The 22,845-nt window shown below is 36.9% G+C and overlaps 1 protein-coding gene across 1 annotated transcript in view; it reads left to right on the top strand.

Annotated features, from left to right (window-relative positions):
* ABCA12 (ATP binding cassette subfamily A member 12) overlaps nucleotides 1-22,845 on the top strand; it is a 317,047-nt gene that overhangs the window by 212,565 nt on the left and 81,637 nt on the right. The window contains exons 35-37 of the mRNA XM_053698806.1: nucleotides 1,087-1,305; nucleotides 5,209-5,405; nucleotides 16,370-16,527. Of these exons, the coding sequence (XP_053554781.1) occupies nucleotides 1,087-1,305; nucleotides 5,209-5,405; nucleotides 16,370-16,527 (574 nt within the window). The remainder of the gene's footprint in view (nucleotides 1-1,086; nucleotides 1,306-5,208; nucleotides 5,406-16,369; nucleotides 16,528-22,845) is intronic.

Genomic DNA, 22,845 nt, shown 5'->3' with positions numbered 1-22,845 from the left:
GTGCAATGCCGCCCCCTGCACATTTGCGGCCAAACGGCCTCTAGCAGGGGGTGTCAATCATAACAATCGTATCTGATTGGGATGATTGCAGTCCGCCACCTCAGAGGTGGCAGACGAGTTAAGGAGCAGCAGTCTTAAGACCGCTGCTTCTTAACGCCTGTTTCCGGTGAGCCAGAAGGCTCAAGCGGAATAAGCAGCATTCGCTACTTGATAAATGTGCCCCCAAATGCTTGTCATGTGACTTCAAAGGGAGCATAGATGTGTCATGTGCAGGCACAGTAACTTTCTTTTCCTTCTCAGTTAATGGAAGTTTACTCTAAAATCTCACAGGATCACAGAAAGCAAAATGTGAACTCAGCATCTATGCAATAAGAAAATACTGTTAATATGTTTGAGTATTTTGCTATTGCACTGTTACTTGCACAAAGCTATGTGTTTAATCCATGCAAAGGGATTAAACACATACACGAAGTCAGCTCCAGTGCAGTAATGCACTACTGGGAGTTAGCTGAGCACATCTGGTGAGACAATGACAAGAGTCAAATGTGTGTAGCCACCAGTCACAAGCTAGCTCCCAGTAGTACATTGCTGCTGCTGAGAAAATCTGCATATGTTTTTAACACAAATAAAGTAAATCTGATTATAGAAGTGAATTTAAAAAGTGTCTTTAAATTACATACTCTGGCGCAGATTTATTACATGGCGGACGGACATGATTCGCTGTAGCGAATCATGTCCACCAGACAACGACAAATTCCGACAGCATATGCTGTAGGCATTTATCATTGCACAAGCATTTCTTGTGAAATGCTTGTGCAATGCCGCCCCCTGCGCATTCATTGCCAATCGGCCGTTAACAGGGGTTGTCAATCATCCTGATGATATCTGATCAGAATGATTCCAGTCGGAGCAGCTTTCTTACGATCGCTGCTTCTTAACTCCTGATTGCGGCAAGCCTGAAGGCTTGCGTGGAATGAGCAGCATATGCTTAATAAATCGGCCTCTCTGTCTGAACAATAAAAGTTTAATTTTGACTTTCATGTCCCTTTTCCTCCTAAAAAGATCTTATTAATCACTGTTTTTCAGGTCGATGCTGACAGGGTTGTTCCGGCCATCCTCAGGCACCATCTATGTATACGGAGAGGATGTCAGCATCAGCCTAAACCAGATCAGGAAGAGTATGGGGGTCTGCATGCAATATGATGTCTTGTTTGATCATCTCACCACCAAGGAGCACCTCCTCTTATACGGCATGATCAAGGCACCACAGTGGACAAGGGGACATCTTCATGAAGAAGTAAAAAGGTACTGACGCTTCAGTCTGTGTACTTTATAATCCTCAAGACATAATGCTCCAAGTTAACGTCTTCATCTTAATTTTCATTTATTTATATAATTTGTCACTGTCACTCTTATAATGAATAATGCACATAGAGAAAAATAGATAATCTCTTATTTTACTGACCAATGCTACAGATTTATTTTCTTTATAAGGGCAATGTTACAACTGTGTTACAATGTCAAAAATATGAGAGAATACTATTTAAAGATGTTAGTATTTTTAGCATGAAACTAATTGTTTTGAATTTGAAACTAACAGGAAGTTTGTGTTTGTGTACAACTGGTCAGTGTTAAAAGAAACACATTGGTTAATTACACAACTACCACGTTTCTATTGGTGGACAGTGACACATCCCAAAAGCATAAAAACAATATAAATGTGTCCCAGCAAAGGATAATCTGTCTTCCGAAGAACATAAAACTGATATATATTTTAACATGCCCTCTAAAAGACTCACTATAATGTCCTTTTAAGGGGTACTGTGCAAAAAAAAAAAAAAAAGATCTATCTTCCATGTGGAAAAACAGATAGTTCCTGTTAATCCTCATTGACTGACAAGAATTTCCTTCTAATGTTCATTGGCTGATGGGTGTAAATGTTCATTAGTACCTAATTCAGTGCTTTCCAAACTGTGTGTCGGGACACACTAGTGTGTCGGCAGCAGTGTGTAGGTGTGTCCCTGCTTCAGCACAAATTTTTTTAATATTTTTTTTTGGTTTCTGACTTTCCTCCTGCCTGCTACTCATATCACATGGTTGACACGTGATTGATACCTAGGGGGTCACAGATCATCTTAACCTATTGGCGCAGCTCAGGGGGAACTGAAACTATTGCCATTGGCGGCTTTGGCAGCACATTGGCTCCTGACTGCACGTGTAGTCTCCTCCATCGGCTCGTGACTGCACGTGTAGTCTCCTTAAATTGCTTGTGACTGCATGTGTAGTCAGTGAGTGGGACAGCAGTGTGTTTGCAGTGTGGGCAGTAGTCAATCGGACTCACCGATCTCTGAGGGCGGCAGCTTAAATTCTGAGCTGAAGACAGAAGTCATTTTTTTTTGCAGCTAGCTCCCAGTAGTGCATTGCTGCTCCTGCTTTTGATATATGGATAGGAAGTGGAAGCTTAAAAATGCTTGATGATGAAATGCGAGTGTCTTTATCTAATATTCCACCAAATATTCAGAAATTGTGTTCATCCCATCAACCTCATACATCCCATTAAAATAGTAAGTAGTTATTGGTGTTATTAAACTTTTTTAAATTCTTGCACATACTTACATACTGTTACTTATACATAAATTATATAATAACTAAATGTATTTACGTGTCCATATCTCTTAAAACAAGTTAGTTTAACCTCCTTTTTGCTAGTACAACTGAATTACTGTGTCGCGAAATGATGTAGGTCTAAAAAGTGTGTCACCAACATGAAAAGTTTGGAAAGCTCTGACCTAATTGATACTGTTGTATTAGTTGCACATAAAATACAAACAGTTTTTTACCATCTTTAAGAGTGCAATCATTTTTACAGAGACCCTCCCAACATATTACGCTTTACTCACCTAGTTACAAGAACCCCAGAAAAGACTCCCACAACCCATAACACCCCAGCCAATCTCCCCTGTCTCCAATGGTCTCATACACCATCACCTACTGTACAAACCTTTCACCTACTCATGAAAATAAAACAAAACCATCTCACCTAAAGTGTCCTCATCTAGTTTTTTCCTCTGGAGAACAAGGATAATTGTGCTGGGGTCTGCTGACACTATTTTTTTTTTGTCAAAGGTTTGTACTTTGAGCACAGTTAATAATGACAAATATGCAACAATATTATTGATTGTGAAGGCTCCAAGAAGATTATTCATCATGCGAAGATCAAGCCTGTCCCGGCCGTAGTAGCTTAACTCATTGTTTACTAGAAAGAAATTGAATTCATTTAATAGCAAAGCATATTAACCCTCTTTGACAGAAAAGGGATTAATTATATTGTTAGACTGAAAATATGTTGAATTCTACTTTTCACATAAATTGAATTATTCAAGGTACAGGTCCTATCTTTTATCACGCCTAATTATTTCCCATTCAGAAACATCTAATCAGTGGGTCAGAAAAATGATAGGAAAGATCAAATAGCAGCCTCATCACGTTTTTCTGTTGGATGCTCTTGTATTGATTGTAAAATGTTGAAATGCTGTATACACAAAAAACACACACACAATATAAATGCAAATTTCTGTTTAAAGGGACAGTACACTGTACAATTGTTTTTATATTAATGTATTTTCAATGACTTGCTATATCAGCTGCAGTATATAAAATTCATGAGAAATCGCATTTTCAGGATTATTTGTGTATATGAAGTAGCTGGTTGTGTGCTTTTAAACCACTGCCTATTACAAGGGTTTAAGTTTCAGGTATATTATGACTCATTATGTTATCACTATGAGGCCTATGTATCAAAGGTCTTGCGGACCTGATCCGACAGTGCGGATCAGGTCCGCAAGACCTCCCTGAATGCGGAGAGCAATACGCTCTCCGTATTCAGCATTGCACCAGCTGCTCACAAGAGCTGCTGGTGCAACGCCGCCCCCTGCAGACTCGCGGCCAATGGGCCGCCAGCAGGGACGTGTCAATTAACCGATCGTACTCGATCGGGTTGAATTGTGGCGATTCCTGTCCGCCTGCTCAGAGTAGGTGGACAGGGTTATGAAGCAGTGGTCTTTAGACCGCTGCTTCATAACTGCTGTTTCTGGCGAGTCTGAAGACTCGCCAGAAACACGGGCCCACAAGCTCCATACGGAGCTTGATAAATGGGCCTTCATGTGTACACCCTTACCTTATATTTTTATGGAAAACCAAAGCTCAATAGTTAGAGAGAAAAATGGAAAATTAAAAATGTATTACTTAACTATCCTGCACCCCACTGGGAGTGTAATTTATTCTGCTGGCTGTGTTTACTAAGGCTATTCAATAGTTTATACTCCAGTATACAAACTTTTACTATAGGTATGGATACCACAGGCAAAATCAGCTATTTAAAATGCCAAAATAGGGGTAAAGGAGCTACATGTAAACAATTTAATAAACGCCAGCAGGTAGAATGGATCATTGGGAACAATTTAAAGGGGATAAACCTTTTGGGTGAAATGTCCCTTTAAGTACTCACTCTGTGGGCAGTAGTAGATTAACATATTTGTTATTACTTTGTATTTTTCAAGCACTTTTGGTCATCTTCTGGGTATAAATATTACGAGATCTCTGGATTATTGTAACACACATTAATGAAAGAAGAGCTCTCAATAATATGCACATTTAAAAAAAATACATCTTTAAAATATATACTGTATGTAAAAAGAGTTATTACTGATTAAAATGGTTGGGATGTTATAAGATTAAGCCTTGATCTGTTGATAGTAACAGTTTTTTTACATTTATGCTGCCATTGCTATCACATGAAACACAAAACTTCAGGGACTGCAGCATTGTGAATAAATTATACCCATAGCTACTGTCTATTGCAGCAACTTGACCACAACACAGTCTTTAATATTGCACTTTAATATAACTTTAGCTGGTGGGTGTTTCTTCCTTCTTGAACCAAAACAAAATTATTATTATTTTACTATGTTTTGTTTTTTTTGCTTTGCTGTAATTGTTTTCAATAAATCATTTATAGCAAAATGACAAATGGGAAATCTGACAAGTCCATTAATAAGAGTCTCATAAAAAGGGAGTGTGGGTATATATCAATACATAGGCATATAACACTATTAGCAGTAGGGGCTGAATGCAAATATAAAGTATATATGCAATGCCACTAATTGTCCTTTAATGAACATAAAATAACCAAATCATTTTTCTTTGTAGGACTTTAAAGGACACTGGACTGTATAACCACCGCCACAAGCCAGTAAAAGCACTATCAGGTGGAATGAGAAGGAAGCTATCCATTTGCATAGCTATGATTGGTGGCTCCAGGGTCATTATTTTAGATGAACCAACTACAGGAGTAGATCCTTGCTCAAGACGCAGCATCTGGGAAGTCATATCCAAAAACAAAAAAGGTAAGTATGCATAGGGATAAATAACTCACTGTCACAATGAGATGTTTTTTGTCATGTCCCATACAAAATATATTGCATGTTTCAGAGACATAAATGGCTGTAATCTTATATTGGAAAGTAATTAAGATTATCTAATAATACATTATTATTGAGCTGTATTTTCTACAATACAGCAGTCTTGCTTTGGGTAAACAAGATGCATGATCCAAGTATCGTTATTACAACATCATATGAGACCACTTGAAACCAGTAATTCCTTTACACAGGGCAAAGACTGCAAGATAAGTAAGAAGGTAGATACTTGTGTCCTTTTAGTCTATCTGTGGTCCAGTTGTAGATAATATCAAGCTATTTATGGGTTTATCCACATTAGAGTTAAAAAAATGTTACTAAACCGGGTAACCCTGTCCTAGGAAGGTTATGCAAATCTATGTTTGAGCAGTCCCATGTAAAGCCATATCCCTCATGAATTTGGTCATGACTTCTGAAACTGCTGATAAAGGGCCAGATTAAAAGTGGATCGCTATTTAACGCTCTAGCTTGAGCGTTAACTGCGCTAGAAGTAAGCTTTTTGCTCGTGTTGGGTTGCGCTCATATAACAAGTAAACAGTTATCGCTCGCACTAACCCGACGAGAGTAAAAAGCCGAACATATAATATCACACACGTGATAACCTATTCCCCCGTAAAAGTCAATGGAGCAAAAAAAGGGGAAAAAAGCCTAACCCCCTACTTGTGCGTTAACCTGTCATGAAAATATGAATATTTCACATTCCAATGTTCTTCACATAGCACAATATGTTCTATTTATTCATAAATACATATTTCTACATATATCTGATGGTATTTTTGTACAATATATATAATATATATAATTCTATATAGGTATAGCTATATACAGACATATATAGGAATATCTTTAAAAAAATACATAGAACATATTCTGCTATGAGCAGAACATTGGAATGCAAAATATTTACCATAAATAAACACTATGGGGCCTATCTATCAAGCTCCGTATGGAGCTTGAAGCCCAGTGTTTCTGGCATGCGATACGATCGGGTTGATTGACACCCCCTGCTATCGGGTGTGGTGTTACACCAGCAGTTCACAAGAGCTGCTGGTGCAATGCTGAATGTGGAGAGCGTATTGCTCTCTGCATTCAGTAATGTCTGTCAGACATGATCCGCTGATCGGATCATGTCGGACAGACACATAATAAATAGGCCCCATAACACTTTATTAATGAATATTGCATAAATATGTTTTTTCATATTTTCATCTAATTGACTGCAAAGGGCTCCAATGCACTTCTATATATGTCTATATATGTATACATATGTATTTATGTGTTTATATGTGTATAAATGTCTGTAAATACATATATACACATATGAAGACATAAATACATATGTGCACACATATAGACATATATAAAAGTGCATTGGAGCCCTCTGCTCTCAAGTAGATGAAAAGATGTAAAAGCATATTTACATTGAATTGTATCCATGGACAGAGTTACGGAGTATGTTGGCGCTTCATAAATAAAGTATAAAAATAATAATAATATTGCAATATTTATATTTAATAAAGTGTTATACTATGTATTTACTGTAAATATTTACCATTACAATGTTCTTCACATAGGGGAAATGTTCTATGTATTTTTAAATAGATATTCCTATACATATATCTATATATCTCTATACCTATATATAATTTTTTTTATATATATATATATATACTATATATATATATGTATAGATATATATTGTACCAAAAAAACATCAAATATTTGTTGCATTTGAGAATATGTGTTAGCATGCAACATTGGGTGTTTTTTCCCCAATTTTTTTGCTCCCTTGACTTCTATAGGGGAAAATTTACTGCATGCTATTTTCTAATAAGGCCTAGATTTAGAGTTCGGCGGTAGCCGTCAAAACCAGCGTTAGAGGCTCCTAACGCTGGTTTTGGCCGCCCGCTGGTATTTGGAGTCAGTGATTAAAGGGTCTAACGCTCACTTTTCAGCCGCGACTTTTCCATACCGCAGATCCCCCTACGCCATTTGCGTAGCCTATCTTTTCAATGGGATCTTCCTAACGCCGGTATTTAGAGTCGTTTCTGCAGTGAGCGTTAGAGCTCTAACGACAAGATTCCAGCCGCCTGAAAATAGCAGGAGTTAAGAGCTTTCTGGCTAACGCCGGTTTATAAAGCTCTTAACTACTGTACCCTAAAGTACACTAACACCCATAAACTACCTATGTACCCCTAAACCGAGCTCCCCCCACATCGCCGCCACTCGATTAAAATTTTTAACCCCTAATCTGCCGACCGCCACCTACGTTATACTTATGTACCCCTAATCTGCTGCCCCTAACACCGCCGACCCCTGTATTATATCTATTAACCCCTAACTTGCCCCCCACAACGTCGCCGAAAGCTACTTAAAATAATTAACCCCTAATCTTCCGACCGCAAATCGCCGCCACCTACGTTATCCCTATGTACCCCTAATCTGCTACCCCTAACATCGCCGACCCCTATGTTATATTTATTAACCCCTAATCTGCCCCCCTCAACGTCGCCGACACCTACCTACACTTATTAACCCCTAATCTGCCGAGCGGACCTGAGCGCTACTATAATAAAGTTATTAACCCCTAATCCGCCTCACTAACCCTATCATAAATAGTATTAACCCCTAATCTGCCCTCCCTAACATCGCCGACACCTACCTTCAATTATTAACCCCTAATCTGCCGACCGGAGCTCACCGCTATTCTAATAAATGTATTAACCCCTAAAGCTAAGTCTAACCCTAACACTAACACCCCCCTAAGTTAAATATAATTTTTATCTAACGAAATAAATTAACTCTTATTAAATAAATAATTCCTATTTAAAGCTAAATACTTACCTGTAAAATAAATCCTAATATAGCTACAATATAAATTATAATTATATTATAGCTATTTTAGGATTAATATTTATTTTACAGGCAACTTTGTAATTATTTTAACCAGGTACAATAGCTATTAAATAGTTAAGAACTATTTAATAGTTACCTAGTTAAAATAATAACAAATTTACCTGTAAAATAAATCCTAACCTAAGATATAATTAAACCTAACACTACCCTATCAATAAAATAATTAAATAAACTACCTACAATTACCTACAATTAACCTAACACTACACTATCAATAAATTAATTAAACACAATTGCTACAAATAAATACAATTAAATAAACTAGCTAAAGTACAAAAAATAAAAAAGAACTAAGTTACAGAAAATAATAAAATATTTACAAACATAAGAAAAATATTACAACAATTTTAAACTAATTACACCTACTCTAAGCCCCCTAATAAAATAACAAAGCCCCCCAAAATAAAAAATTCCCTACCCTATTCTAAAATACAAATATTACAAGCTCTTTTACCTTACCAGCCCTGAACAGGGCCCTTTGCGGGGCATGCCCCAAGAATTTCAGCTCTTTTGCCTGTAAAAAAAAACATACAATACCCCCCCCCCAACATTACAACCCACCACCCACATACCCCTAATCTAACCCAAACCCCCCTTAAATAAACCTAACACTAATCCCCTGAAGATCTTCCTACCTTGTCTTCACCATACCAGGTTCACCGATCCGTCCTGGCTCCAAGATCTTCATCCAACCCAAGCAGGGGTTGGCGATCCATAATCCGGTGCTCCAAAGTCTTCCTCCTATCCGGCAAGAAGAGGACATCCGGACCGGCAAACATCTTCTCCAAGCGGCATCTTCTATCTTCTTCCATCCGATGACGACCGGCTCCATCTTGAAGACCTCCAGCGCGGATCCATCCTCTTCTTCCGACGACTAGACGACGAATGACGGTTCCTTTAAGGGACGTCATCCAAGATGGCGTCCCTCGAATTCCGATTGGCTGATAGGATTCTATCAGCCAATCGGAATTAAGGTAGGAATTTTCTGATTGGCTGATGGAATCAGCCAATCAGAATATAGTTCAATCCGATTGGCTGATCCAATCAGCCAATCAGATTGAGCTCGCATTCTATTGGCTGATCGGAACAGCCAATAGAATGCGAGCTCAATCTGATTGGCTGATTGGATCAGCCAATCGGATTGAACTATATTCTGATTGGCTGATTCCATCAGCCAATCAGAAAATTCCTACCTTAATTCCGATTGGCTGATAGAATCCTATCAGCCAATCGGAATTCGAGGGACGCCATCTTGGATGACGTCCCTTAAAGGAACCGTCATTCGTCGTCTAGTCGTCGGAAGAAGAGGATGGATCCGCGCTGGAGGTCTTCAAGATGGAGCCGGTCGTCATCGGATGGAAGAAGATAGAAGATGCCGCTTGGAGAAGATGTTTGCCGGTCCGGATGTCCTCTTCTTGCCGGATAGGAGGAAGACTTTGGAGCACCGGATTATGGATCGCCAACCCCTGCTTGGGTTGGATGAAGATCTTGGAGCCAGGACGGATCGGTGAACCTGGTATGGTGAAGACAAGGTAGGAAGATCTTCAGGGGATTAGTGTTAGGTTTATTTAAGGGGGGTTTGGGTTAGATTAGGGGTATGTGGGTGGTGGGTTGTAATGTTGGGGGGGGGTATTGTATGTTTTTTTTTACAGGCAAAAGAGCTGAAATTCTTGGGGCATGCCCCGCAAAGGGCCCTGTTCAGGGCTGGTAAGGTAAAAGAGCTTGTAATATTTGTATTTTAGAATAGGGTAGGGAATTTTTTATTTTGGGGGGCTTTGTTATTTTATTAGGGGGCTTAGAGTAGGTGTAATTAGTTTAAAATTGTTGTAATATTTTTCTTATGTTTGTAAATATTTTATTATTTTCTGTAACTTAGTTCTTTTTTATTTTTTGTACTTTAGCTAGTTTATTTAATTGTATTTATTTGTAGCAATTGTGTTTAATTAATTTATTGATAGTGTAGTGTTAGGTTAATTGTAGGTAATTGTAGGTAGTTTATTTAATTATTTTATTGATAGGGTAGTGTTAGGTTTAATTATATCTTAGGTTAGGATTTATTTTACAGGTAAATTTGTTATTATTTTAACTAGGTAACTATTAAATAGTTCTTAACTATTTAATAGCTATTGTACCTGGTTAAAATAATTACAAAGTTGCCTGTAAAATAAATATTAATCCTAAAATAGCTATAATATAATTATAATTTATATTGTAGCTATATTAGGATTTATTTTACAGGTAAGTATTTAGCTTTAAATAGGAATTATTTATTTAATAAGAGTTAATTTATTTCGTTAGATAAAAATTATATTTAACTTAGGGGGGTGTTAGTGTTAGGGTTAGACTTAGCTTTAGGGGTTAATACATTTATTAGAATAGCGGTGAGCTCCGGTCGGCAGATTAGGGGTTAATAATTGAAGGTAGGTGTCGGCGATGTTAGGGAGGGCAGATTAGGGGTTAATACTATTTATGATAGGGTTAGTGAGGCGGATTAGGGGTTAATAACTTTATTATAGTAGCGCTCAGGTCCGCTCGGCAGATTAGGGGTTAATAAGTGTAGGCAGGTGTCGGCGACGTTGTGGGGGGCAGATTAGGGGTTAATAAATATAACATAGGGGTCGGCGATGTTAGGGCAGCAGATTAGGGGTACATAGGGATAACGTAGGTGGCGGCGGTTTACGGAGCGGCAGATTAGGGGTTAAAAGTGTAATGCAGGGGTCAGCGATAGCGGGGGCGGCAGATTAGGGGTTAATAAGTGTAAGGTTAGGGGTGTTTAGACTCGGGGTACATGTTAGAGTGTTAGGTGCAGACGTAGGAAGTGTTTCCCCATAGGAAACAATGGGGCTGCGTTAAGAGCTGAACGCTGCTTTTTTGCAGGTGTTAGGTTTTTTTTCAGCTCAAACTGTCCCATTGTTTCCTATGGGAGAATCGTGCACGAGCACGTTTTTGATGCCGGCCGCGTCCGTAAGCAACTCTGGTATCGAGAGTTGCATTTGCGGTAAATATGCTCTACGCTCCTTTTTTGGAGCCTAACGCAGCATTTGTTTGAACTCTCGATACCAGAGTTAAATTTATGGTGCGGCCAGAAAAAAACCCGCGGAGCGTTAACAGCCCTTTTACCGCCGCACTCCAAATCTAGGCCTAAGTTTGGCTTTTTGCGTGCATTGTGTTAGCGTTATTCATACATATGCATATTTATATTTCGACATGTATATGTATGTATCTCTATGTTAAAGCCCTTTGCAGCCTTTTTTTCTAACACCTGAGACCTCATATCTTTGAGCCCTTCTAACATTTTTGTGCAATATTTTTTTTATTTAGATGGGTTTATTATGAGTGTAACTGCACTTTGCTATGTATTTTAGATGTTTTTTGCGAGTCTTTTTTGTTTCGCGAAACAGTTAACCTGAGCTCTGAGGTTGCGCTATCCCAATGTGCATTAACTTCAATTGTGCTCAAGCGATTGCTTCTACTTTCAATTTGTAATACGAGCGAAAAACCTAACGCACGAAAAACAGCCGTGATAAACCCTTATCCCTTGCGTGTAACTATTACACTAATGTGCCACTCATAATCTGGCCCATAATAGGGTTATCAAACTGTAGAGTGGTTACATTGTGAATCTCTTGAATTACTGTCTCTTCACATCTTCAAATTGCATATTTGTGTCTGCACCATTTATACTTGGATTGCATGTTACATAATGCTGTTTATTTTAGCACGTGGTTAATTTGGACTTAAAGAAACATTTACCTGTGACTCCACAGTACTCCACCATCTTTCACCATCTACAACATTTAAAAAGTCATGCAACTTATCCTGGCAGCTGGAAAGGAGTCAACTACCCTTCCAGAGGATCCAGTATTTGTTTATCCGGATATTTATATTTTTGTATTGATTAATGTAGATTAGTGCAGTGAGTCAGATGACAAAATAACAGATTATTGCAGTAGCAATACTTTTTTTTTGTGTTGGATTAACATTGTATATTAAAAGACAAGTCTCCTCACTTCCTAAGGTCTGAAGCAATACTGATCAATATGACGGAATTTACAGATTTTCATCACATTCATCAGTATTGATTCAGACCTAAGGTAGAGACGAATTCTTAAAAGCTTGTCTTTTAAAATGCATTGTAAGTCCAATAAAAGTGGAATACTATTAACTACAACACTATGCTTTGGCTCACAGACAGGTAGATTACGAGTTTTGCATTACGGCTTTTAACGCTGAGAAATGGCAATTCCAGTGCAATATACAGGAATGCATCATGTTGGTATAGCTATACCGCAAGCATTTTAGCCTGTAGCGCAACGTCCATTCAGCACACAAAAAAATGACGTTTTTGCGTGGGATTTTCATAGCGCCGGTATTACAGGTTGTGCAGTCGGCTAAAATGCTTGCGTTACAGCCTATACCGACACGATCCATACCGCCATCTGAGATCAGTAGTTATGCGTTTTGCACAACAAAAATGTTTCACAAAACTCATAACTAAACTGTTACAAAGTACACTAACACCCATAAACTACCTATTAACCCCTAAACCGCTACCTCCCACATCGTAAACACTATTTAAAATGTATTAACCCCTAATATGCCGCCCACCCACTTTGCGACTGTTAAATAAAGCTAATAACCCCTAAGCCGCCGCCCCCGACATCGCCGATACTAAATATAGAATCAGGCAATAGAATGTGAGCTCAATCTGATTGGCTGATTGGATCAGCCAATCCGATTGAACTTGAATCTGATTGGTTGATTCAATCAGCCAATCAGATTTTTCCTACCTTAATTCTGATTGGCTGATAGAATCCTATCAGCCAATCGGAATTCGAGGGACGCCATCTTTTATGATGTCACTTAAAGGAACCTTCATTCGTCGGGTAGTCGTCGTTGAAGAAGGATGTTCCGTGCCGCAGGTCTTGAAGATGGAGCTGCTCCTTGTCGGATGGATGAAGATAGAAGATGCCACTTGGATGAAGATGTCTGCCGGTCCGGATGTCCTCTTCTGCCCAGATAGGATGAAGACTTCTGCCGCTCCGGATGTCCTCTTTTGGTCCATCGGTGCCCGGCTGGGTGAACACGGCTCAAGGTAGGGAGATCTTCAGGGGGGTAGTGTTAGGTTTATTTAAGGGGGGTTTGGGTTAGAGTATGGGTATGTGGGTGGTGGGTTGTAATGTTGGGGGGTGGTATTGTGTTTTTTTTACAGGCAAAAGAGCTGATTTCTTTGGGGCATGCCCCGCAAAAAGCCCTTTTAAGGGCTGGTAAGGTAATAGAGCTAACTTTTTTAAATTAGATTAGGGTAGGGAATTTTTTTTATTTTTGGGGGCTTTGTTATTTTATTAGGGGGCTTAGAGTAGGTGTAATTAGCTTAAAATTCTTGTAATCTTTTTTTATTTTTTGTAATTTAGTGTTTGTTTGTTTTTGTAATTTAGTTTAGTTTATTTAATTGTATGTAATTGTGGTTAATTTATTTAATTAATTTATTGATAGTGTAGTGTTAGGTTTAATTGTAACTTAGGTTAGGATTTATTTTACAGGTAATTTTGTAATTATTTTAACTAGGTAGCTATTAAATAGTTAATAACTATTTATTAGCTATTGTACCTAGTTAAAATAAATACAAAGTTGCCTGTAAAATAAATATAAATCCTAAAATAGCTACAATATAATTATTTTTTATATTGTAGCTATATTAGGGTTTATTTTACAGGTAAGTATTTAGCTTTAAATAGGAATACTTTATTTAATAAGAGTTAATTTATTTCGTTAGAATAAAATTATATTTAACTTAGGGGGGTGTTAGGGTAAGGGTTAGACTTAGCTTTAGGGGTTAATACATTTATTGTAGTAGCGGCGAGGTCCGGTCGGCAGATTAGGGGTTAATACTTGAAGTTAGGTGGCGTCGATGTTAGGGAGGGCAGATTAGGGGTTAATACTATTTATTATAGGGTTTGCGAGGCGGGAGTGCGGCGGTTTATGGGTTAATACATTTATTAGAGTGGCGGCGAGGTCCGGTCGGCAGATTTGGGGTTAATAAGTGTAGGTAAGGTAGCGGCGATGTTGGGGGGGGCAGATTAGGGGTTAATAAATATTATGTAGGTGTCGGCGATGTTAGGGGCAGCAGATTAGGGGTACATAGGTATAATGTAGGTGGCGGCGATGTGCGGTCAGCAGATTCGGGGTTAAAAAAATGTATTATAGTGGCGGCGATGTGGGGGGGCCTCGGTTTAGGGGTACATAGGTAGTTTATGGGTGTTAGTGTACTTTATAGCACAGTAGCTAAGAGCTTTATGAACCGGCGTTAGCCCAGAAAGCTCTTAACTACTGACTTTTTTCTGCGGATGGAGTCTTGTCGGTAGAGGGTCTAATGCTCACTTCAGCCAAGACTCTAAATACCGGCGTTAGGAAGATCCCATTGAAAAGATAGGATACGCAATTGGCGTAAGGGGATCTACGGTATGGAAAAGTCGCGGCTTGGAAGTGAGCGTTAGACCCTTTCCTGGTTGACTCTAAATACCAGCGGGCTGTAAAAAGCAGCGTTAGGAGCCCTTAACGCTGCATTTGACGGATACCGCAGAACTCTAAATCTAGGCGAGAGAGGGTTTCTCTTTAGAAGTTAATTAATTTAGATGGTGCTTTAAAGTTGGTGGGAGTGGGGTGTTAGTAAAAAAAACGCCACTGATGCTTATATACATATATACACATATTAAAGACATAAATATATAGGTATATAATCATATACATATATATTTAAAAATGCTACCCATTGTTGCGCTACTTACCTCCTTCATTGTGCGAGGTTCTGATGCCTTCTCTGTCGGCATCAGAGCAAGGTTCCCATAGGAGCCTATGGAAGCACACTCTCACAAGCGCAATGCAAGCTCGTGTTTACATTGCAATTTACTTGTAATACCAGTGCTCATTATCGTGCGCAGGTATTATAAAGTGGAGCGCTAATGTCGCTTGCATGCACTTGTAAACTAGCCCAATATATTTTAACATCCAAATGCTTAAAGGGACATGAAACCCAAAACTTTTCTTTCATGACTCAGATGGAGCATACAATTTTAAATATCATTCCTATTTATTTCTATTATAAATTTTGCTTCATTCTCTTGGTACCCTTTATTAAAGTAGCAGCAATGCACTACTGGGAGCTAGCTGAGCTCATTGGTAAATCAATGACAACAGGCATATAAATGCAGCTAGCTACCAGCTCCTATATGCAGGTATCTCCCAGCTCCCAACCTTACCTAGGTATGCTTTTTAGCAAAGGATAAAAAAAAATTAAGCAAGTTAAATAGAATTACATTGGAAAACTGTATGCTCTATCTGAATCATGAAAGAAACATTTGGGGTTTAAGTCCCTTTAATTGCAATAATAAATGTACATTATTATGATTATATTTTGTTGTGCATAACTGATTCATAATTTAAAATTGTTATTAGAGCTATATTGTTAACTTTTTATTGAACAAGGAAATGGCTGTTAATTGAGCCCATGAGAAAAGCTGTGTGAACAGCACAAGATATGCAGGACAGAATAGGTATTTTATTAGGGTAAGTTTATTGCATTAGATAAAAAAAAAATGCACCTAAAGTAGCTCTTCTAACAGATTAGAATAAGCCCATAGTGGAAAAAAACCTTTGTTTGAAAATGAAAAATATATCTTGCTGTTCCTCTAGATGGCACTGCAATAATATGTATAGCAAATTCTCATTCTTCAAATTAGGATTTTTTTTTAACTGGAGAGTGTTTCTATTGCAGATTGAAAAAAAATAATAAAAAAAATATATATATATATGGGATATTACAGAATAGAAAAATTACATAAAAACAGATCATTAGGGCTTACGTATATGGATTGTTAATGTTTAGTAAATTAATTAGAATATGGTCCTCAACCTTTATGTTATAGTGAATATTCCAGTAAGCAAGGATAAAAAAATGCTATTTCATTGTATTTCAGATAAAACAATAATTCTATCGACCCATCACCTGGACGAGGCTGAAATTCTGAGTGACCGTATTGCTTTCTTGGAATATGGTGGTTTAAAGTGCTGTGGGACACCAATGTACCTCAAAGAAAAATTTGGTACCGGATATCACCTTACGCTCACCAAAAAGGTCAGGTCTTGATGGTCATTATAAAGTGTTATTACCGCGCTGGCATCTTTAATGAATATATGTGATATTTTTTAATATAGTGCACAAACAAGATAGGTATTTACATATGCCATCCTTAAAAAGACTGAAATAATGTTTTATAAAAGTATACAGTACTTCCGCATATTAGAGAGGCTCCATTGTGCAATACAGAGGAAAAGCATTTTTTTTTTTATTGAGGGGCATTCACAGTTGCCACAGTGATCACCTGACTATACAAACAAAATTAATGTATTTTTGAAGAGAGGGACTTCTACTAGAAAATAAACTTTATTAGGGGTCTCTAGACATGCCAGATTACTTTTATTGATCATATAAAATATTCCATTCCCAAGAAAATCCCCATAGTTTTTTTCCACTTTATTTTTAAACATCTTTGTATTACTGCTTTATTTGAAAGAAAAGATGATTTTCTTTCAAATGAGTGGTGGTGGCGGTTTGTAGCTCCTAACGGAGCTGATATTAAGGGGTTTAAAGTATTTCCCCCATCCCTTCCAGCTATACTAAGCTTCCTGGTTCTGCCCCCTGTGTGACGTCACCACTTGCGTACGTATTGATGTCACTGACCTTACCATGAAGCCTGGGAGTGCCACCCACTTGGCCACCAAAGATCCCTGCCTTGTAGGGCGTGGAATCGCTGAACACAGATTTTGATCAGTGATTCCCCTGCATGACAAAAAGGGCTTGTCATGCACCTACAGGCCGCAAAGGGGTTAAACACCTCAAGTTTTCGCTAAAAAAATGTGCTTTTCGCTCACTCTCTAGAGAGGCCAAAAAGCAAAACCTGCAACCTGCAGATGCTGCAAATTAAATACCTGACTTAGGTAATGTGCAGCATTTCGAAAGCCTAGGTTACAGATTTTGATTATTTTTTTTGTTTCTTTAGGTAAAATGGAATAAAGCATAATTTTAACAGAAAGCAAGTGTTAGATGTCCTTTTAAATATAAATAATTTAAGATCTGCACCAGGCCAGGAAAAGGGGCGCCAATTTAAAAAAAAATAAACACAACAGGAGGTTGTTTTTTTTTTTTTTTTTTTGCTTGTTTTTGTTTTATAAATAACCCTCTTTTAAAGGCAGCATACGTTTCTTAGAGACTTATGTACCTTGAAAGGGAAAATGTAGTGTGAAAATGACATGTTCATTAGAGCAATTTTTGCCAGTCAATGTTGTTATTAAAGTGATAGTAAATCCTAGAGTTTGTGAAACGCTAGGATTTACCAGTGGAACAAAGGGGACTTTAGCATATGCTAAAAGTTCCTTTATTTGTCTGAAGCATTCGCCATGCCTCAGGCAGCCCACGGCAGAACGCTATTTTGTTGTGAGGCGATCTTAGCTAATAGTGTGCTAGCTATCTGGTATGGCGCTAGCTGGCCGCACCGCTATTGGCTAAGAGGTGGAAAGTCACCTCACAGCAAAATAGTGTTCTGCCATGGGCTGCCTGAAGAGCTCAGTGCGGGGAACGCATCAGACGAATAGAGGAACTTTCATCATGAAGTATTTTAAACTTTTTGACTGAAAGTCCCCTTTATTTGTTCCACTGGTAAATCCTAGCATTTCACAAACGCTAGGATTTACTATCACTTTAATGTTACATAATTCTGTACTTTGTGCAGAATGATGTTTTAACCTGAGAACAGTACATGTGGATTACTGTATTGCCAATAACATTGTGGAAAGATCAAGGATTTTTTTATAAACAAATTATAATAATATAGAAAGGAAATGTAATGTTTGTTCAGAATTTAAATATATGTGTTTTCTATATGTTACTGTACAAATATAAGACTTGCATCAATTATTTTGCAGATCTAAACTTTGATAGTGTTTATAACATACTCATTATTCAGCCTTATAATATACTCATTATTCAGCCTATTAGAACATTTGGTTGGTTGAACTTGTTTTAGAGAAAGAAAAATAGTGATGTGCGCAGAGAATCAGTGGGCAAATATATAGTCCTATATTACCTTAGGATAAAAAGGCGCACATCCATTGAGTTCAGCCCTTTAGATCTCTTTTGATCTTCAGCAGTTAAATCATGTATCTTTCTGTTGTGCTATCGTAGGCAGTGATCAAATAGCAGATGTAATTTAGAACACAATGCACCCACAAATCCTTCTAGTGCTCTGAGAGCACTATTTTAGAAATTATGTGATGAAAAGTAGCAGTTAAATAAATATAACCCCTTTAGCAGTAACAACAAATGTGAGAAGAGACATCATACTCTAAATTAATAGGTGTTTTTTGGCTAACTGTCTTTCCCTAAAATAAATGGTGAGGGTGGGGAATTTATTTTGTATAAACATAAGCTCCGTCTTGTGTTACCTTTTTGATGCTAATGAGCCACCATTTTTTTTTCATTTATATTATTTTAATATATAAAACATGTAACAGACAAATTTCTATACAAGAAAAACAAACAACGGACTAGCATAAACACAAAACATACAACCTGGTCTTATAGTCTTCTTAAAGGGACAGTATACTGTAAAATAGTTTTTCCCTTAATGTGTTTACAATTGCTTTTTTTACCAACTGCAGAGTAAAAATGTATGAAAAGTAGCTTTTTGAGGTTTATTTCTGTATATTAAAGCTCTGATTTTGTGTTTTGAAGCCACAGCCTAATAAAATAGGTTGAGCTTGTAGGTATAATCAGATCTCATTACTGTATCACATTGTGCACATATACCTGCTTCTTTATCTTATATCTGTCCTTAAAACAATCACCAGTACTTTGAGAGAACAATGGAAAATCAACATTGTATTACCTTATCTCTGTTTTATCACACTGGGAGTGTAATTTCTTCTGCTGGCTGTGTTTACAAAGCTTATCTATAGCTGGTACGCGCGGCCACAAACTTTCAGAATAGGTGGGGATACCACATGCTAAATTTACAATTTCAAATGCCAATATAAGGGTAAAGGAGTTACTTGTAAACAATTTAATACACTCCAGCAGGTAAAGTGGATCATTGGGAACAAATTAAAGGGAAGAAAATTTTTGAGTAAACTGTCCCTTTAAACAAAGAACAATAACATTTTCCCGGACACAAAAAAAAAAAAAAGAAAAAAAGAAAAGGGAAGAGGGAAATTCTCTCCCTCTCTCCCCCCCCCCCTCTGCGAATATTGCTCTCTCTCCTACCCCATCCCCTCCCCCTCCTCTCCCTACCCCTAGCCCTAGTTTAGTTTAATGTTTATAATTTGTTCTATATAATATACAAAATCATTGCCCTGGGAGCACACAAAGGCCTTCCAAGTCCTACAAAACTTTTCCCCTGAAGTCCCTCCTAATTTAAGATCATAAGCTGCTTTAATTGCTGCATCTAGTAACAGTTTCCTTGCTTCCGCAATAGAGGGTACTTTATATGAGATCCAGTATCTAAAGATAAGTGTTCTAATAATTATTATTGCCACTACTAAAAAATGTATGTCTTTATCCCAGGAGTGGTGAGATCTGAGAAAAAAAATAGATTCTCTTGTTAAATGTATTTTCCTTTTAAGCATATTAGAAAGAAAATACTCCATCTTCATCCAAAACTGATTTAGTTTTGGACAACCCCATAGCAAATGGATTAAATCTGGATCCTGAGAGTGACAGAGCCACCATTTTTTAAAGGATGTGAAGGGAATGTGTACAATAAGTAACTCTCTCCAGATGTATATGTGCCCACTCATACCGTTAGGTGAAGGCATTTAATGTTTACTGTACCCTTAGAACAGTGGCTTATACTTAACAGAAATCCTTGCAATGTGTATTATTCATCATTTTAAATGCATTTCTACCATTTATTTATTTGTTTAAACTTCATTTGTGTTTGTCCATTACATCCTCTCACAGCCCTACAAGGAAGCTGGGGTCTCTACAGGAAAGCTTATCTAGCTTGATGTTATAAAACTTCTAGAATAACATGAGCTGGTTTACTATAAAGTGAATAGACTAGATAAATAGAGAGTCAGATTTGCCCATACTCAGAAGAGGCAGAATGAAACCTAAGTTGCCAACATTTTAGCTCTCTTATTTTCCTGAGCTACACTGAGTGCTCATTTGGCAAAAAAACAAGAAAGTTGTTTGCTGGTGTGTTGTTTTGTTTATTTTACACAATCTGTATGTTTTTATGTTTATTTGATTTAACATATTTGTTTTTACTAAAGGAGCACTATTTAATATCCTTTTAAGGTATAAAATATTAAAAGTATGCAAGCAAACACACATATAAATAATAATAATATTTACTTAACACTTGTACACATTAACATATTAATACAATACAATAACACAACAAGTACCATCAGTGGTATTAAAAATAATGAACTAAAAAATTAAAATGCAATTGTTAAAACTGAGAGCCAAACATATTCTCACAAAATATTCTCCAAAAAGTGTATAAAAAAGTCTCTCCCAATAAAATGCTATATTGATTATCATCAATGCTTTTCAGTCCTCTTTAGTAGTCCTTTATAGAAGCAGCAAAGCTAAAAACAGTGGGGGGATCCCTGCACATTGTTTTCTGCAAGAATGCTTTATACACTAATCCCAGTCCACTAGGAGTACTCACTGATAGACAGTGGGTTTTCCTCCATGCTGTTATTTTGGTAACAAGTATACTGTAATTACCTGTAATTGGTAGGTAGGACAGTGTGGCTTTTCTCCACTCTGAAAATTCAGCCTATTTGACTGGTTGTCCTCAGACTGTTAGGTCAGTCTCAGTTGTCCTAAAGCTATAGTCAGATTATGAATTATTTGGTTGTTGTCAAATATAATTTCTATATACAATTCACACCCAAAATATAATGTATAAGTCTTATAAGACCTACTTATATTACAAAAGACAATCAAAAACTATAACCAGTCCCACATAACTTAATTGTTAATAATAGTTATAATTGATCTAATCATTAAAAAAAACAAATTAAATAATTATCAAATGAAATTGTGTTAATATAATTCCCCTTTATATAAAGAAAATATGGTATATCATAGAAAGGGATTCAGATCTAAACCTCCATTACCGTATTATAAAAAGGGATTCAAATCCAACTCTGCATTCAAGCCATGAGGATAAAGTGTACCAAGTCTGAAAATTATATAGTAAGAAAGTTAATAAAATAACATCTACTACTAATGAATTGATATTTGATATAGCTGATATTATAAAGTGTAGTGAAAAAAGAGTGATTCACATGATTTAGTGTTCATGTTTATAACAATAAATTGGTCAAACATCCAGACCTATAAAAGAGACTACAAGGGAACATTTATATACAGTAATATAAAACAGGACTTTGAATGACATTTGTTATCTAGACATTTCAAACAGAAGGCATGTTTTTTTGAGTGGTATAAAAGGATAGTTAGAGATTGGAGAGTATGAGACTCCTTTATCATGAAGCACAGCTTATTTTTCAGACTGGGTACATTTTATCATCATAGTTTGAATGGACAGTTGGATTTGAATCCTATTTTTATGATACAGTAATGAAGGGTAAGATCTGAATATTTTTTTATGATTTAACATTGTATGTTAAGCTGCTCACATTTTTTATAAAGGTAAATTATATTAAAGGGACAGTCTACTTGAAAATTGTTATTGTTTAAAAAGAAAGCTAATACATTTATTGCCCATTTAGCATAACCAACATTTTATATTATTATACTTTTTACATATATGATTACCTGTATCTAAGCCTCTGCAAACTGCTTTTTACAATCTTGAATTTTAGGAAATTAGTGCTGGTTCTTCTATAACCATTATCATTATCCACTGGAGTGAGCACATTGTTATCTATATGGCACACATACACTAACACTGTCTGGCTGTTAGCAAGATTTAAAAAGCTAATAAAAAGCACTGAGATAAGAGGTGGCCTGCAGGGGCTTTGAAACAGGCAAACTTAGAGGTTATAAAGTGTATCAATATAACAATGTTGGTTATGCAGAACTGGGGAATGGGTAGTAAAGACGTTATCTATCGTTTTCAACAATAAAAAAATCAAGTACACTGTTCCTTTAACACAATTTCATTTGAATATAATTTCACAAATTAATTTAGATGGAATAGGGTTAGTTATTATAGATTTATATTAGATACATTATCACTTTATAATTATTAGCAATTAAAGGGTCAGTCTACGATAGAATTGTTATTGTTTTAAAAGATAGATAATCCCTTTATTATCCATCCCCCAGTTTTGCACAACCAACAGTTATATTAATATACTTTTTACCTCTGTGATTACCTCATATCTAAGCCTCTTCTGACAGCCCCCCTGATTACAT

This window comes from Bombina bombina, chromosome 1 (assembly GCF_027579735.1).
Source record: "Bombina bombina isolate aBomBom1 chromosome 1, aBomBom1.pri, whole genome shotgun sequence".
NCBI classification, from domain to species: Eukaryota; Metazoa; Chordata; class Amphibia; order Anura; family Bombinatoridae; genus Bombina; species Bombina bombina.
This window is presented reverse-complemented; position numbering and strand designations above follow the sequence as displayed.